This window comes from Nelusetta ayraudi, unplaced genomic scaffold (assembly GCF_046127955.1).
Source record: "Nelusetta ayraudi isolate G7.1 ecotype Tasmania unplaced genomic scaffold, CSIRO-AGI_Nayr_v1 ptg000220l, whole genome shotgun sequence".
In the NCBI taxonomy this organism is placed as follows: Eukaryota; Metazoa; Chordata; class Actinopteri; order Tetraodontiformes; family Monacanthidae; genus Nelusetta; species Nelusetta ayraudi.
This window is the reverse complement of record NW_027466269.1, coordinates 304,735-323,747: the sequence shown is the minus strand read 5'-3', so window position 1 is coordinate 323,747 and position 19,013 is coordinate 304,735. Positions and strand designations below refer to the sequence as shown.

Sequence of the window (19,013 nt, the reverse complement as noted above, 5' to 3'; positions counted from 1 at the left end):
CCCCCACACCCATCTCCACTTAACATCCCCGGAAAGACAACAAACACTAAAAGCACTCGAGTCGTCGTTCTCTTGCCATTGTAAAATAATGATTTGTGTGTTTAGTTGTTGTTTTTGTCTTGGGATTGACTTTGAGTGAACCTGAAATGGAATGAAAGTTTTTCAAGGTGGATTATTTGTCTCGTCCAATCAGCCGTCTTTTGGGCTGCAACAACAACCACAGCAGCAACACAACAGAGATGCGTTACTAAATGGGCCCTTGTGTTGTTGGGTCTGACTGAAGCAGGTGGTATTGTTTTAACAGGGGCTCATTAGCCCCTCCCCTTCCTGCGTTGATCACACTTTTCCATCAAAACAAGTGCAACCGTCATGGAGGTCACTGTAGGTCACTGTAGGTCACTGTCCCTGAACGGCACCATCAGCCCATCACAGTTTAAAACCTCACCAGCCTCTTTGGTATCCCAGCACCTGCCATGTTAACGTTGAAAAAACTGGACCGGAAAAAAATCCGGCAAAATGCCAAAATAACTTTGGCCGCATTAACGATTTCTGGCAATTTGCTGCAAAAACAACACGAAATTTTGCAAAGTTTGTGATTTTGGCCTCAAGTTATGATGCAAATGAATGGAGAACTGAGGCAGAATTTAGATGTGTTGCCTGTTACACCCGATTCAAGTTCAAGTTCTCAAGTCAGGTTTTTACTTCTTTTGCACACTCTTTTTAACATTTTTTCGCAAAGCATGCACCAAAAAACGGCAAGCCCTTGGTGATGTCACAAAGGGAATTGATAGTGATCACACTCACAGACAGGTGTTGGCGCCGCTCTTATTTTTTTTTTTTTAATCTCCTTCTGAACATGTGGAAGGTCCAACGAGCCGACAAATATTTTATTTTTATTTTTTATTGCCTTATCTCCTTTTGAATAAGATCATTTTCCATCTATGCATTGCGGTAATTACGCAAATGTCCCCACTGCAGGATTAATAAAGGCGTTCTATTCTATTCTATTCTGAAGCATCAGTCGAAACTCAATGTTTTTGCAGGAGGCTGTAAACAGAGATTCATTTATTTTTCTGATAGATAACAATGCAGCGCTGCTCCGCTGGTGTCCAGGAATCAGGTTTATTTTTTTTAAGACTCTAATACTGCAGATCAACAGTTTTAGCAGGAAGCTAAAACTCCAGCTGGCTGTAAACAGGCAAGAATGCAGGACTCGCTCACATCCTCCCACTCCAGCAGTCAGGGAGTGAGTGAAGGGGGTGGGGGGGGTCTGTGGTGAGGGTGGGGATGGGGTGGGGGAGGGAGAGGGCGTCTGTTTTCCTTTTGAAGAGCCGCGCTAATCAAAGCGGCGGAGCCGTGACACGCCGGCTCGACATCCTTCAAAGCCGTCAGCCGTCCCATCTGAACCCGGCCGCCGACCTTTCCCCCCCGCCCTCCTGAGCTGTCTGTTAAACACCTGTAAGAAATATTACCACCCACCACCCACCCCGACCACCTCCCCCACCCCCCCCAGCGCACCACCTGACCTTTTCAGGTGTCAGAGAGCCCACATCAAACAAGCCCACTAAGAGCGTTCAGCCAGGGCCCTGCTCCAGAGGGCCGCCGGGGCCCCTCCCCTCCCTCAGCCCCTCTCCCGCCCACCCGGCACACCGGCTGACTGACAGGCGCAGCAGTGGCAGGTGAAGCGGGGGTCGCAGAGGAAGAGGAGCGGGGGGGTGGTGTTTAGAGAAGGAGCTTATCGAACCACACCTGGTCTATCATTAAGTGCAGCGCCTGCTGTATGTGTGTGTGTGTGTGTGTGTGTGTGTGTGTGTGTGTGTGTGTGTGTGTGTGTGTAAGAGGCTTTGACCTGCGCTGTCACTCAAACAGTGATGATGACGATGACGAAAGCGTGCGAGACACAAAAGCCTCCTAACATTATTATGATTATTATTTTTTTTCTCTCCTCTTGTGGCAGCTGACAGGTGAGCGGCGGGTCAGCGCCGCTGTCAGCTGACGACCCACTGCTGCGTCAGAGAGTTGGAAAAAAATAACAACAACACACAGACACACACTCAAGCTGTTCCTATTTCTTTTGGAGCAACAATTCCGCCGTATGCCTGAGGATGTGAGAAACCCCACCCCCACCCAAAAAAAACTAAACTAAAGGACCTTAAAGAACCCTGATGGGCCAGAACTTAAAGGCTGCGTTCAGACTGCAGGTGAATCTGATTCCAATCAGTTTCCTTCTCAAATACCATTTTCAGTGCTGACTGTCCACACTGTTTTTCCGCAAGTGTCCAAATGGGATGTGGCTCTGTTGACTGGGCCACATTATTGACCCATCTGACAGCTTGCTGTAGCAACGACGTCAGAGCGGCGGTGGCGTCCAGCGTAGCGTGTATTGTGTGATGTCATATAATTGCGATAGCGGCACTCGTTGCGATACAAGCCCTGATACAAGGCATGAATGGAGCTATCTGCCCACAGACTGATGAGCCAATGAGTCTCCTCCTCTGTCCAGGGACTGCTGTTTTCTACTTCTTCTGTCTTCTCCTTTACGTTACATATCCGCACCTGAAATAGTGCTCTCTGGTGGCGCTCTCTGGTCTGGCACACTGGGTCTAGCGTCGTGCAGACGACGTCACAGACAGTCAAAACTGACCGGTGTGTTTGGAGCTGTTCACACTGAGACGTATCTGTCCAAAAGCGATTTGAAACTACCTCCCGAAGGTGGTTTCAAAATCGGATTTCATGTGATTTGTGACTGTTCAGACTACAAAAGAGCCACCCGGTTTCAATCTGGATGGGCTGAAAATCAGATTTTGGCTGGCAGTCTGAACAAGGCCCCAGGGTCTGGGCTGTTGTGATGAGAGCTGGCTGACCTGTTGTCCCCGGTGATGCAGGCTGCACACGTCCCAGTGGGAACCTCGTTCTGCTCGTAGTAGCGGGCGTCCACGTGAGCCTCGGCCGCCTTCTGCTTCAAGATCTCGCCAAAGTGGTCGGTGCCGATGCAGCCGAAGAAGGTGGCCACCTTGTGGGGCTTCTGGATCATCCACTGGGCACAAGAGAGAGGGAGACAGAGAGAAAGAGAGAGAGAATATGAATAATCAGAAAATAATAAAAAGAATATCAAAAAAACAGCAGGCAGCGGCTGCGAGCTCCGTTCGCAAAATATAAGTCTGTTTGGTCGGCCGGGTGCAGCGAGAGGCAGATGGCGCACAAACTGCAGCTCGGCGGCAAACATACTGCGCGTCATATATGAGGGCTGCGCGCCGCCGTAAACAAGCAGCCGGCGGCGGGCGAGCAGGCGAGCGGGCGAGCGGCCGCACACAGAGGCTCCGTTCTCACCAGCCGCTCGCCAGGCCTCCGCGCTAAAAACAGTCTCGTCTCTTTATTTACTCAGAGCCCATAATTCACGGCTCCGCCATACTAGTGCAAACACCGGCTGTGTGTGTGTGTGTGTGTGTGTGTGTGTGTGTGTGTGTGTGTAAGACACTCCCTGCACGGCTCTCTGCACGGATCTGATCGACTAGTTTTACCTGATGCTGAAGTGTGTGTGTGTGTGTGTGTGTGTGTGTGTGTGCGTGTGTGTATGTGTGCCGAGCCTACAGGGAGCAGCTGAGAGTCTTAAATTGTCAAGTTGAACCTCCAGAGATTTATTGATGTGGATTCGGCCTTTTGTTGCAGCTTCTCGTATTTATTTTTTTCCCCGCTTTGTTTGCCGATTGGAAGCCGAATGTTGAATGAGACTTTGCTGCTGCTTTGGAGGACGACACATTTACAGTACGTGCAAAACTCAGAGGTGGCAACAATATTCACATTCTGTACTCACCTATGAACATACTGAACCTATGGATGCTTGTATAAAAAATACTCTGGTAAAAGTACTGATTCAACTCTACTCAAGAAAAATGAGGAAAGTACAGGTTCTGAAATGTACTGAAGTAAATAGAACAAATTGTTTCTTGCCATTAAGGAAACAGTACATTGGCTGTGAATGCAAGGTAATGTAATTGCAAAAAAAAAAAGGTTGTGCCAGAACAAGCTGGATTGGACTGACCAGAGGTCAAAGGTCAGAGGTCTTGGTGAGTATCTGGACCGTTTTGAACAGCTTTGCTACTCTCAATACTATATTTGTACCTTTATTATTATTATTTATTTTTTTTATTTTTTTTTTCCAACTGCAGCACAACCAGTAATAGTTCTGACCAGTGAGCCACTATTTGATGTTGACACTTTCAATAAAAATAGCTAATGTTATTTTCTACGTGTTTATTTTTCTCTGTACTTAAAATATTGAACTTTGACCCCAAAGCCGAGGTAGTCGGGGAAAAAAAATCTGTCGCTAAAATGTCATCCACTTGTATATTCAACTACACAACAGCAGAGTTCAAATAGCTCCACTTCAAGCGACAACAACTCGTAAAATAAGTGAATGACTTTGAACAAAATTTGTACCTTTTAAACATCAAATTAACCAGCATGTTTTTTTTCCAAGGAAAGGAGTAGAAAGTACAGATATTTGTGTACAAATGTAGGGAGTCAAAGTAAAAAGTGGTCAGATAAAGCATGCAGCCAGCAGCACCAGTAATCTCGCACAGCATCGTGGATTCAACCAATCAGCTTCCTTTTCTGCTGTGTTTTCTACTGTTTCGAGCTGCTGTTAAAAGCCCGAGAGGAAGACGGAGGAGAGAGAGAGAAGCCGCCAAAGACATCAGAGCGGGATGTTTTTCTTTTCCAGTGGAAACTTTGTGAGAGCTGCTGGTGCTTTTTGACTTAGAAGAATAACAAGTGCCGTTGCACTCAATCAAAAGTCGTGAGTTGGATTTTACCGAGTTCACGGCGGAGTTCATCATCATCATCATCATCATCATCATCATCATCATCATCATCAGGAGCCTGGACGACCCGGTGTTGGATTCCAACACGGTCTCATCGATCACCATCCTAAACATGTCGGAACCAACGCTAAAATCCATAACCTACCCAGCTAAACTAGCGCTAACCAATCTGATTGCTCGGCTTTCGTCCAATCACCTTCCAGGATGTTGCGCCCCTCCTCTTTGGGATTTCTCTTGGCTACGCAAACACACTGCTGCACCATTTGTCCTCGCATGTGTCACCTTAAGTCACCCATCAGTCCGTCAACCACGTGACCCAGCCCCTCCTGCCCCCCCCACCGACTGTAACAGACACGGCCCGACGCAAATCCGCAGCGAGAGCCGACAGACTTCCTCAGCCTCTTGCTGCGGGCGCCTCGCACTCGCCAAGGTCGCCGGCTCGGCCGCACGTCAGGTCCAATCAGATCGGCCCTCGGCCGCCGAGAGCGCCACCCCCCCAAAAAAAAACAAAAAAACAAAAAACAAAAACAAAAACAAAAGCAAACCAAAGCCCGGCCCCAAGGTCGGGGGTCCGCCGGCGGTCCGTAATGACGCCGCAGCTCCGTCCATTTGCAGGCCTCTCAGGTGGGACCACAGAGGGCCACTCAGGGTGCCCCGTCTGCCTGATGACGGAGCGTTGAATCACGTCGGAAAGCGACGACCTCATCCCCCCCACCCCGGTGTCCTCCCCCCTTCCTCACCCACCACCACATCGCCTCCCTCCCTCCCTCCCTGACCGTCGGCTGTACTCTCACTGCCAGCTCAGCTTGTCATTTTACAGGGTCATTAACACACACACACACACACACACACACACACACACACGCACACACACAGATAGACAGAGAGATGTGCATCAGTACTCGGTGCACCCACGCAGGGCTGATGCACAAATGCACACATGCGTGCAGACACACACACACACACACACACACACACACACACACACACACACACACACACACAGTGAAGTCCTGTCTGGTGCCACTGCATCATTAAAAAAAAAAACCTAAAAGTGTCTCTTGCCAGAAGCTTCTCCTCCTCCTCCAATAAACCTGAAGCAGCAGCAGATGAGAGGAAAATGTCTTCATTATGAGAAGGTAAGAAAAAAGATGTATCTTGCAGGGTATTTCTTTTTTTTTTTGTCTTGCCCCTCCTCCTCTTCCACCTTCTCCTCCATTCTGCGGCGCACAGGAGGAGCGACGAGTTGCATCAGTTCATTTCCATGCGCGGCGCCCTGCAGACAATCCTTCTCCGCTCCCAGATTATGCCGGATAATTCCACCATTATGACAAAAGCACTATCCGCCGTGGGGTCGCCGAGAGGTCAACCAGCCCTGCGCCGGGTATTCATGCTTAGTCACATCCCAATTATAGCGCAGTGGCAGAGGCAGAAATTGGCAAATGTACATCAAGGCGCTTCATTACTGAGGGGGAGGGGGGCGGGGAAGGGGGGACACTCCACTGAAATTAAGCAGCAGATGAGACAGAGTGAGATTTGCCCCCAGGCGGCGTGTTAGAGAGGAGGAGGAGGAGGTTGAATGAACAGATTTGTGAGAAGGTGCTGGGATCATCGTGCACAGCAGCTCATGTATATTTACTTAACTAGGGTCCCTGAAGATTAATAAGTTCCCCTGATACACTACATGTACACACACACACACACACACACACACACACACACACACATTCCCTTTTCCAAATGCCTTTAGACCAGGCATAGGCAAAACTACGGCCCGGGGGCCATATGCAGCTGGTTTAGTTTTTTAATCCGGCCCGCTGAACTTGAAGAAACTCTATTAATAGAAAGTAAGTCACAAAAAAGCCGTAAATTTATCCATTTTTCAGTGTTTTAGAAGTCATTTCAATAAAGAGCTTAATATCGTGGGCCTTCTCAAGGACACTGATTTTGTTCAAATTTTGCTTTTTGCATTTTCAATTGACATTAAAACATGTGTTTTCTACATATGCCATGATGTATTTTTCCTCCAATGAGGTGGCTCACCAACACACTGCATCTATCTGCTGCTGCTCCCCTCTGTCACATTTTAGAAGCCATTGTGGCCCCAACAGTCAGAAAGTTTGCCTACCACTGTGTTAAAAAAAAATAAAAACAGCAAAAATGATGATTAAAAAACCTGGTGCCGGCTGTTTCCTCAACCAGCCTCACACAGACCCGGAGGATTCGGCCCCGGGGCCCCAGGTTGCTAACAGCGAGGTTGCTAATTATGACATTGTGCCGCTAATGACCCCACATCACTCCCTCCTCCCCAACATCCAGCAGCTGCTGCCCGTCACTACAGAGGCGAGGCGCTCGGCGGTGATCACACTCACAGTGTTTGGCTCCTCCCACCCTTCTTCTTCTTCTTTATTTGTCTATTTATGTATTTATTTATTTAATATTTTATTTTTATTTCATTTTGTTTTGAATGGGTTGTCTCTTTTGGCTTGGTTTTGATTTTGTGTTGTTGTTCATTATTATATTTTTTTAGTTCATTTAATTTCTTTGTTTAATCATTTATTTATGTTCGGAAAAGGTGCATAAGTTTTTAGCCTGTATTTTGTAAATAAATGTGATTGTAAAAATCAAAAAAAAATCTTCTTCTTCTTCTTCTTCTTCTTCTTCTTCTTCTTCTTCTTCGCTCACTCGCTGTTGTATACTGATGAGGCGCTAATGGGATGTCGCGTGAAGATACACTGCCTCGTTCCTGAGGTTCCCTCAGGGATCAGCGGTATTCTGGAGTCATCGGGAATCATTTCGGCTCTATTAATGACGCAATACCGCTGCAATCCATAGGGCGTGTGGGGGGCAGCAACGCCGCCACTTCTACTTCCAACCTCCTCACATTCCACAGCTCTTCCCTAAAAGGAATAGTCTGCTCATAATCGTACATTGCACCATTTTTTTTACCGGAGGTTAAGAACTGAGGCTGAAGGACATCTATGCCAGGAGGAAACAGTGAATCTGAGCTCGATCACTGGGCTCTGCTGAGGGAAGCAGCGTGCGCGCACTGATCCAGGATCAGTTTCACCTGCTGGATGAATCCGTGTCTGCTCATCCTGGCTTCTTGCTCTGTGTGCAACCAATGAAGTCTGGGCTCTCGTGTTCTGGATTGGTTGAACCATTTGATCCAGGATGTTGGAATCCTACTTTCGTACAACGGTTCCCCAGTGGCAAATGTTGTTGTTGTTGTTGTTGTTGTCCCCAACAACCCCCAACCCCGATATTTTTTCCTCCTCCCTGTTCACTGGGGACCTGTTCAGTGCTGCTTCAGCTCAGCAGCAAAACTCGCTGCCAAGTTGTTGGAAAAAAAGTCCCGCCGCTCTGTTTTAGTGACACAGCCGAGAGAAAAGAGCAACGGGCTGCAAATGATCAACACCATAATGAGCTGATTATCAGTCAAAGGCAGGGATAAGCGCTCGCTCTTTCTCTGTGTGTGTGTGTGTGTGTGTCTCTCTCTCTCTCTCTTCAGTCATTTCCTTTCATATCAGTCAAGCGCATTCTATCCCGCTGCAATTTTTTTCAAAGTGACAGTGAAAAAAAGGGAGGCGGTGCTACCGAAGGGAGCTTAGTTCCTGCAGTTCCCTTTCTGATCACTTCCTGGTCGGGACAAAAAACAATTTAAGTGCCAATTGTGATTCTTCTCCTCTATCATTCTGGATCCATTGATAGACTTCGAAAAATCATTTGTTTGTTTTAATTAACGTTTCCTCCGTCGCGCTGCGCGCCTTCACAGGCTTGTGTGCACAGCAGTGGCAGCGCATTGTGTTGTTAAGCTGGTTAAGCTGCTGCAAACAACTCTGGCTGTCGGCACTGCGGAGGAACGACGACTCCAGCCACTCGGCTTCTCCTGTGTCCTCTCCGAGCATGAACAAGTTCAGCTTAGTGCGTTACCACCGTAGGAATCAGTTGATTTAAAAATCTCATTATACTGGTGAAACTGTATTCTGTTGGGATGGCATTTTTTGCAAAATGTGTACTGTATAAAGATATATTTAAATATATAAACACGTATTTATTTATTTTTTTAAATCGATAATCGTTGGAATGGAGAATGGAAGGGTGAGAGACCCAAAGATTCACATCCCCACTTCCTGGCCCGTGCACACTTCTCAAGGGAAGCCGGGACGGCGCCGTTGATGACGATCAAAAGCGCCTTTATTCAGACTCCCCTCAAAGCCGCCGCCGCAGATGATGATGTTGATTGTAAAATCAGTAACGCAGCAGAATCTTTGATCGGACTTCCCTGCAGGTTCCTCACAGGTTCCCCGCAGATGCAGAGACATCGTCTCTGCCAACAGAAAGCGAGAAAAGAAGACGCACGTCCCATTTTCTTCACCCGTGGATGACTTCAATGCCAATGGAAAGCGCTCGCGCCGGCGAAAAGCGACACTCTGTCTCTTGCATCAGCCGCTGTTGTACAAACAGGCTCGGCGCCAGCAGCAGCGCTTCCACACTGTAATTAAAGGAGCTTCCAGAGCTTTGATGGCGCCGTCGTTTTTCTTCTTCTTTCCGGCGGAGACGGCGTTTCTGCATGTGCACGTCGTGTGTCAGTCGCCGAGTTTAGAGGAGAGCAACACTAGACTCGTTAGGTCGTAACCAGCTGGGGAGTGAGGGAGTGGGGGAGTGAGTGAGTGAGCTGGTATGTTTGGGAGATTTCTCGGAGTGGCTGAGGAAGCTGTGTGTTTACCCTGGTGGCCCTGGTGCAGCACAATATCAGCAGGTGCTTGGTAATATGAACAGCACAGTCACACAGTAACACTTCTGAAACAGTCCCAGAGCCAGTTGATTTAGAACTGCGAATGACCCTGACCCCTGACCCCTGACCCCAACTAACCTCCGTTGGTGGCAAAACACTTGACACATGAGCATACATACAGTATATATATAACTACTAGAGCAGTGAGGCTCCATCTGATTGGCCAAATATATGGTCACTACAGTGTGTGAACAGAAGTTAGAGTGAATCTTAAAAAACCTTTGTATGGTTTGTATGGTTGCTTTTCTGCTTCTGTGTCGCTGTTCTGTGATTGCAGCATTGCTCTATTGCAGCATTTTTCTTGTTGCAATTGTTTGTTTTTTTTAATGCGCCTGTGTGGGTTGTTTTTTTTTTCTCGACTGTTGATTGCAGCTCATTTGTCCTCATCAGCCACCGTACAAAATGGTCAAAATCGATACAATTGATTTTCCCAGTAAATCAGCCAATTAATCATCGAAACAAATAACTGGCCTTCCTCAAGTCCATTTATATTGAACTGTGGTTAAAGAAGCCAGAACAGGCTGGAGTGGATGTCATAGAAACCTTCCGTGGTCATGTCAGGCGAACACAACACATACAGGGGGGCTATTGGGGGGCGGCCATGTCGGGATGGGCCGTCACGCTCCGAGTCGATGATAAGCATCAAGCTCACCACCACCGCCACGCTAGACAGGTTGTGATGCTAAACATGACAAGACTGTCTAAGACTGTATCTGTGCGCTCTGCAGAGAGCAGACACACACACACACACACACACACACACACACACACACACACACACACACACACACACACACACACAGACACACACAATACATCACATCCCCCCGACCAGGAAAGTTTATCTAAAAAGGAAACACCTGATTTTCTTTTTTTCCACCTTTTTTCTCTTCTTGGCTCCTCCCACATCCCTTTTTTTTAAAGGTCCAGTGTTTTGGAGGCCGCCTGGTATTTAAGCATGTAGTTGTAGTTCTCATATATATATTATATATACATGTATATATATATATATTTATATATATATATATACATTTATATATATATATATACATATATATATATATATATATATATATATATATATATACATATATATATATATATATATATATATATATATATATGTATACATATATATACACACATACATATGAGAACTATTCTAAGGGTAGATAAACCAAATTATGTGTACACACTTTCATTAATGTACTTTTTGAGCAGCATGTTCAGCTTCTACCAATGTAAAAATCATAAATCAAGCCAAATTTTACACACTGGACTGGACCTGCAAAAAAGAGTAAAATAAGTTGAAAATAAGCTTTTAACGAGCAGACACGCCTCCTCTCACCGCCTTCTCATTAGGAAACAACCTCCAGCAGACGGACACCTGAGATAAATCCTGGGAATTACAGGGTTGAATGACGGCTGCAGGCAACGTGTCAGCCTCGTGTATGTGCATGTGCACGTGCACGCCCCCTCCCTCTGTACAGGTACCTCCAGCCTGCCACAGTGTGGGGGATCCTTGTTAGAGAGAGAGGGAGGCTTTTGTTCTTCTTCTTTTCGAAACATACACCAGGCTGAGGGCTTAGCTTAGTTTAGCTTAGCACTGTAGGCTGGGTGGGCGTGGAGCATTAGTGACGAGCAGACAAAACATATCTGCTCAGCATTTGACCTTTGACCCCCGGCCGCAAACGGGCTCCGGATCGGCGGCAGAGGCGGCGCTCTGCTTTGACAGCAAAAAAATAATGGAAAAAGAACGAGGAAAAAACACACACACACATTCCTCTTGTCTGTTTGCATGCGGTTGCCAGATCCTACTCATCATGTTGCTCATCCCCCATTTAGCGCCCTTCCCACACCCTTCACCTTACCCCCACACAAACGCACACCTTTCCCTCTTCATGTTACCAGCCGAAGACATGAGCTTCCAGAAAAAACACCCCTGAGCTGCTGCAGCTGCTTCTGCTGCTACTCCTGCTGCTGCTACTCCTGTTACTGTTACTGCTACTGTTACTCCTGTTACTGTTACTGCTGCTGTTACTCCTGTTACTGTTAATGCTGATGTTACTGCTGCTGCTGTTAGTGTTAATGCTGTTGCTGTTGTCACTGCTGCTGTTACTGTTGTTACTCCTGTTACTGTTAATGCTGATGCTGTTGTTACTGCTGCTGTTACTGCTGCTGCTGCTGCTACTGTTACTGCTGCTGTTACTCCTGTTACTGTTAATGCTGTTGCTGCTGTTACTGCTGCTGCTGCTACTGTTACTGCTGCTGTTACTCTTGTTACTGTTAATGCTGCTGTTACTGCTGCTGCTGTTACATTAATGCTGCTGCTGTTACGTTAATGCTGTTGCTGCTGTTACTGCTGCTGCTGCTCCTGTTACTGCTGCTGTTACTTCTGTTACTGTTAATGCTGCTGTGACTGCTGCTGCTGTTACTGTTAATGCTGTTGCTGCTGTTGCTGCTGCTGTTACTGCTGCTGTTACTCTTGTTACTGTTAATGCTGCAGCTACTGCTGCTGCTGTTACATTAATGCTGCTGCTGTTACCCATGTTTTACACCAGAAGCGTCTGCAGAGCGTCAGCAGAGCGACCGCGTTGGCGCGTCTCGCGCAGCGGCTCGATCGGTTCACGCGAGGATTGCAAGATCGCGCGACAACCCAGGTAGTTTTTGCGTGTTTTTAAAGAAAACAACAATGAAACAAAACATCGATACTTCTCAATGTGTGTAAAAAAGAAAAATAATAATAAAGCGAACTGCTGGCGTCATACAAAATGCAGGTATTTAAAGTATAGATGCATTTTGTTCATCATAGTTTGAGATTCAAAGTGAAATCTGTTTTTGTTTGACGGCCGACCTGAACAGCGTTGAAGCCGATGCGTCACGTTGATGTTTCACAGTAAAGTACAGCACATATAAATACAAAAACCAGTACATTGTGTGTTATGATGAAAATCAACCGGATCCACCGTGTTTTTACACAATTGACTTCCTGTCGGAACGATCCCACCTGCTATGATTGACGCAGGAGGGACGCGGCAAGCGTCAAAGAATAAATTCTGGCGTTCTTTTCCAGCGGGTCGTGTTTTACTGCTTCTGGGACGCTTCTGAAACGCGGCCGCTCTGCGCCTGGTGTGAACCTGCTCATTGACTTTAGTGGCCGCGTTTCACTGCGTCGACGCGGACGCTCTGCTGACGCTCTGCAAACGCTTCTGGTGTAAAACAGGGGTTACTCCTGTTACTGTTACTGCTGCTGTTAATGCTGCTGCTGCTGCTGCTGCTATTGCTGCTTTTGCTGCTGCCACTGCCGCCGCTGCCGCTGCTACTGCTGCGACCTTGACAAGGATGCTGTCCAATCAGCCGGCCGGCCGCAGTAACGGCCTCCATCATTGCACTAATAGACTGAGTTTCCACCCTGACCGGATCATGGACACGGATCACGCATTGCTTCTCCCTCCCTCCCTCCCTCCCTCTCTCTCTCTCCTCGCGCGGCAAGTTAAAGAGCCGATTGATTTAATACATGAAAGGGAGAATTTAAGCCATGATGGTAAGAAACTGAACTCCTGCAACGACGTCTGATTCAATTTTCAGTTTATAGACACAACACAGCCTGAACGGAGGAAATGATCCAAATGTTTTTCTTTTTCTTTTTTAAATGAGCAGCGCCTGTCGCTTCCCGCTCGCCAAGGACCAACCTGAAGGGGTGGGGTGGGGTGATGGGGGGGAGGAAGGGTGGTATAGGCTTATCGTCACCTCCCATCATCCAGCGGGAGACTCGGCCGCTTTGAACTCTCAGGTGAGCGGCCGCTGCGTTCAGCCTTATCTGGGCGGCGGCTTAAAGCAGTCGTGTTGTTATTTATTTTTATTTTTTTCTTCCCCCCCCTGATGGCTTACAGAAAGCTGGGGAGAGACTCAGGGTGGGGGAGGAGGGGGCGATGGAGGGGTCATACTGGAAGTGTCAGAAAGGAAAAGAAAAAACCAACAACAACAACAACAACAACAACAACGGCTTCAGCGACTCTGCTGCAGTGCGTCGTGACAAAGAGAGAAGTTGGGATTTATCGCCACGATAACCTTCCGCACTCCTCCGACTGCTGCCAGACGACAACGACGACTCGGCAGCTCCGCCGTCCGCAGCTCTGCGTCATTAATCCCCGCCCCCCCCAACCCACACACACAACCCCCCACCCCCACTTCCCCCACCCGAACGCTCACCGTGATAAACAACGCCGGCCGGCCTTCTGCGCAGGAGGAGGAGGAGTTTGATTATGGCCAAACCATAAAGAGCTGCGTTCTCGTCGTCACTTCAGGAGGATATAGGAGCCGAGATGCGATGAAATGTTTCAAGGATTCGGAAGGTGGATGGGGGCAAGGCGACAAGGGCGACGCTGTGACAAAAAAGAAAAAAACTAGAGAAAAACAAACTCGGCGCCTCAAACGTCTTTGCTGTGTCGTTGCTGAACGAAATTTGTGACGGGACAACAAGGAGGCGCCGTAAACGGTGATGCCCCCTCACCTCGGTGGGGCGAGCTGGGTTACCCCGCTGAGCTTGTGGCCCCCCCCACCCCACCCCCCGCCCCAAAAAAGCGTTTGACAAGTTCTCAAGGTTCAGACTTGAACGTGGTCCAATAACTATAGTAACACTATATCCCCTACAGGTGTAGAGTCGTGGTGGGTTAAGCAGCGCGGAGAGAGAGAGAGAGAGACGGGGTGAGGAGGGGAGGGGGGGGGAGTGGTCCGAGGTGGGGAGGGGCGGTGCTCGATGCAGAGATGTTTCCAGCGCCAGCTGCCTGTGAGGAGGCGCTGAGGGAGATCACTTACTTTCCTATTGAGGCTTTGGAACATAAATTCAAACCCTGCAATAAATCAAATAGAATTTTTTTTTTCCCTCTCCAGCTCCGCTCACTTGCCTGGGAACGGCTGCAATAACAATGTCATCCGACTCTTGCCTGGTTACCATTAGCGCCCTGGAATCCGGCCACGCTAATGATTTGGCCCCCGTATCCTCAGAGTTTCTCTTTCTGTTTTTTTTTCTCATTTTTTCCGTACAATAAGAACCTTTTTTTTTTCACCACTAAGAAAAAAAAGAAAATTCGGCGGGAAGGTATATTACCGTAATATTAAATATTATGATATACTACCGGCCTATTTAACGGCTCGCGGGTTAAGAGGAGAACCCTGCGGGTCTGTGGCACAAGCCTTTTTTTTTTCACATGCACAGGCGCTCCAGAAGGGGGCCCCGCTGCCAGATACAACACCCCCGACTGCCAATAATGTTAATACAGCGAAACTCTGCGGCACCAACTCTCACATTTCTCCACGGCTGAGCGACGGCAGCCAAGGCGGAGGACAATGCGCTCCAGTTAAATCTAACTGGAGTGAGAAATGTGATTTCTATTTGGATATTGTGAGACGGCGCCGCTGCCAACACAACCAATCTGATCCCATTCAGCCCCAATTTTTTCCTCCCCTCGCTCTCTTTGAAATCAGCCGACTTCACCGTCGACCGGCGGCTGATTGGTCGAACTCTGTCCTGCACTTCCTGCCTAAACACACACGGCCTTGTTATCGAGGCACAATATCCGTTTCATCCAGTGTAAACAGACTTTTACTTTCTTTTTTCTTTTTCTTTTTTATGGCTTCCAAAGAATCCAAAAAACGCTGCCCGTAGTCCAACCCAGTTACGGCGCCTGTTTAGTGAGTGCTTTACTTTGGAGGGATTGGCGGGGGGGTGAGAGAGGGGCGGCGGGAGTAAAACCAATTTGAGGGCAGCACCTGCAGCCTCGACGCCCTGTTAGCTTTGGCAGAGGTGATTCTCCGAGCCTGGAAGAATCTGCAGTGACAGACGGCTCGGTGGAGGCATGGGGGAGGTTGGGTGAGGGATTGGGGGGGCTGAGGGAGGATGGGGGGGGGGGGGGGGGGGGTGGTCCGCCGCTGCTGCCGCCGCAGTCGCACAACACGCAAGATGTTCTCGCTGCCGCTTTTCCCACAGCTGGTGCACAAAAAGGACACTGTGACCGACAAAAAAAAACAAAACTACTGCACAAGTGTCCTCACGCAGCAGCAGCAGTGACGGCGGCTAGAGACACACTGCATACTGTTCAGTTGCTATTCAGTTTCTTTTTTTCTTTACTTTTTTTTTTTTCTTAAAAAAGGGGGGAAACGCCATTTTCAGCATTGTCAGATATAAGGAAAGACAAAAACTGCAGACACACACATATACACATTTGTATACATATACACTACCAGTCAAAAGTTTGGACACACCATATGATTTGAATGTATTTTCTTTCATTCTCATGACTATTGACATTGCAGTTTCTCACTGAAGGCATCAAAACTACGTATGAACACACGTGGAATTATGGAGGACGTGTAAAATAACTCAAACACGTTTTATATTGAAATTCTTCAAAATAGCCACCTTTCATAAAAAGCATATTTAGAGTTATTGAACGTGTTTTTCTTGGCTACATAATTACATATATCTTGCTCATATATTTGATGTCTTCATTTTCTATCTGCAGTGTAGAAAGTACTGAAGATGAAGAAAAATCATTGCATGAGGAGCGGATGGAATCGAGCTGATCCTGATCACCTGGTCCAGAACCATCAGCTGATGGTGAAAATGAGCTGCAAATACTTTTAAAGCTCTTGCAAAGTTCCCGATTAACTCGGGGCCTCACACAGGCCTGCAACACTTTGTCTTATTTCTCAAGTATGACGTGTTGATAGCATGAACGCTCAACCACGAGACTGTGGTGTGTCTCCTGGCTAAAAACACAGGGCTAACGTCGCCATTTCAGCGACAAACTGGACTGCAGCAACTTCTGAAGTCACAAATGAGTTCCCTCCAGCGCCTCCATCCAGGAACTGGTGAGAAGAGCCTCTCCGCACTCTTGGTTGGAATCCCAACACAATGCAAAACATAACAGTGTTGTTCCTTTCATTTTTCCGTGAACGTGAAGTAAACGCATGCATCTTTAGTTAAACTTGCTCCGACCTCCGTGTGTGAAGTCACAGCCAGAAGAGCCAGCGTTTATGTTCTATGTGTGTGAGTTAGCGCCAGCGGGGCGACGAGCCGAACGCTCAGCGTTCGCCACGTCCTCGCACGCCGACTGAAAGATGAAAACTCAACGCTTGCAGTTAATTTGCCGTCTCAGATGCAAGAAAAAAGGGCAAAGATCTCCGGTGCAATCTGAGGAGGTGAAAGATGTGGGAATCTCTCAAACATGTTCAGGGTCCTAATTCCCTGATCTGACGCACACGGTCAAACCCTATATTTATCTTTCCTTCATTTTCTTTTTAAAAAATTCATTCAGGAGTCTGGCTGCGGTCTGTTGCTGCTGTGTTTTTCTTTATGCAGCGCAAAAAACACCAAACTCCTTCCTGAAACATCCAATAGTGTTTTTTCCCCCCGCTAACATATTCAGCCAAGGAGGCTGTTTCAGAGTGGATAACGAACACGACTCAGATCCCTGCACAAATTTCATGAATCTAACATTTCTGTTCAAACTGTTTCTGTGTCGTCGTTGTTTTTGAACTTTTTTCTTCATATATATATGTATATATATATATATATACATACATATATATATATATATATATATATATACATATATATATATATATATATATATATTTTTTTTTATTAAAAATTGATTTCCAAGAGGTATATGTATATTTTGAAGGCAAGAGCTACGTGACAGTAAAGCCTGGGTGGAGCAAAGTATTGTGCTATTTGACTTTTTGTGTAGTCAGTCAGACAGACAGACAGTCGACTCACTGCTGACTCATAATAGCAGTGACGTTTAAAATACATTAGAAATCTATTAGAAATTATTATCAATCTAACACTAAAGCAGACAGTGTGTGTGTGTGTGTGTGTGTGTGTGCGTGTGTGTGTGTGTGTGTGAGTGTGTGTGTGTGTGTGTGTGTGTGTGTGTGTGTGTGTGTGTGTGTGCGTGCGCACTGAAGGGGACCCTTTCTTCCTGATTGTTAATGAGGGGAAAGCCCAGGCAGGCGTCTTTGAACGGCTGTCACAGCTAACAGCTGCCAGCTGCAGGAATCCAGAAATGCCAAAGCAGCACTTTGTGATTGGCACCAGGAAGTCACACCCACTTTGTAATAATACGTTTCTCTTTGGTGGCTCGCCAGATGGTCCGCTGCCAATCTCCACATGACGGACGCATCAAATCACAAACTGAGACAAGGATAAAGAGAGAGAAAAAAAAACACAGGGCCGAGGAATACTGTAATTATTTCTCCGAGGCAAAGGTCAGGTCGTCACAGTGCTCATAAATACAAATGAGATGAAACTTAAGGGACAAATCTAATAAGGGCGACTCGCATCGGTATTAAATACGAATCGATGAGACGCCGTTGCACAGGCTTGGCCCTTTTTGCTGCAACACAATAATAATGCGGGGTGTCGCTGCACAAACAGCATTTAAAAGTTATTACCATTTGGCCAATGATACCTTTGCTGCAGCGGACCAAGGCAGTTTGTCTGCGTCCATGGCAACCACTGCCGCAACAACAAAAATGAATTGATAAAGAAAAGCAGCTCAGCAAGCAAAGTGCAGCCACACACCCTGCACAAGCCTCCTGAAGGGAATGGTACCAAATAGCAGGAAGCTAAAGCACGGCAGTTTAGCAAGAGGTTGCAAACACAGGGCTAAATATGCTGTTTCCTAAGGGATTAATACTCATGCAGGACTGTTTAACTGGACTGAAAGACAGAGAATATGAGGGTGAAACATTGTGTTCGCACTTGAAGAATCCTGGAAAACCTTCCCCACTTTGCTTGCTCCACCTCCCAGTGAGTGGCCACACCCCCAGCCAGGTGTGGCTCCACCCCGTGTCACCACGTTCCACTTTTCGCTGTCCCCTCCCAAAGTCCAGACACGTGGCTCGGAGGTATCGGCACGCAAAGCATCAGCTTCAGCAGGAAAAACCCAGTTTCTTATAAGGAGGCAGTAAACAGAGGGCTAAATTCTCTTTTTTTTCTTTCAGTTTTACAAAATCACTTTTTCAAGTTCATTTGATAATGATGTGGCAAATGACGGCTGCAGTGCTGCTGATGGGCGCCGTTTAACCATCATCCATGGCAACCAGCCGCACCAGTTTAACATGGGCAAGATCTCGTCAACAACAACCACAACAACAACAACAACAACCACATCAACAGAAGTGGCTCAACGGGGAAACTGCAGCGCTGCACCTCAGGCGACGAGGTAATGACCTGCTCTGCGGCGCCATCAGCGTTTTTCCTCGACGTCTCCATGCATCACATACCTTCATCCTCCTCCTTTTCATCCTCCCCCTCCCCTCCTTCTTATCTTCCTCCTATGCATCCTCCTACTCCTTCCAATCCTCGTCCCTTCCCCTTCCTC

At 47.3% G+C, this 19,013-nt stretch overlaps 1 protein-coding gene across 3 annotated transcripts in view; it reads right to left on the bottom strand.

The window, feature by feature from the left end:
* adkb (adenosine kinase b) overlaps nt 1–19,013 on the bottom strand; it is a 123,759-nt gene that overhangs the window by 67,237 nt on the left and 37,509 nt on the right. For all 3 annotated transcript variants that reach the window (XM_076016235.1, XM_076016233.1, XM_076016234.1), the window contains exon 5: nt 2,865–3,037. In XM_076016235.1, the coding sequence (XP_075872350.1) occupies nt 2,865–3,037 (173 nt within the window). The remainder of the gene's footprint in view (nt 1–2,864; nt 3,038–19,013) is intronic.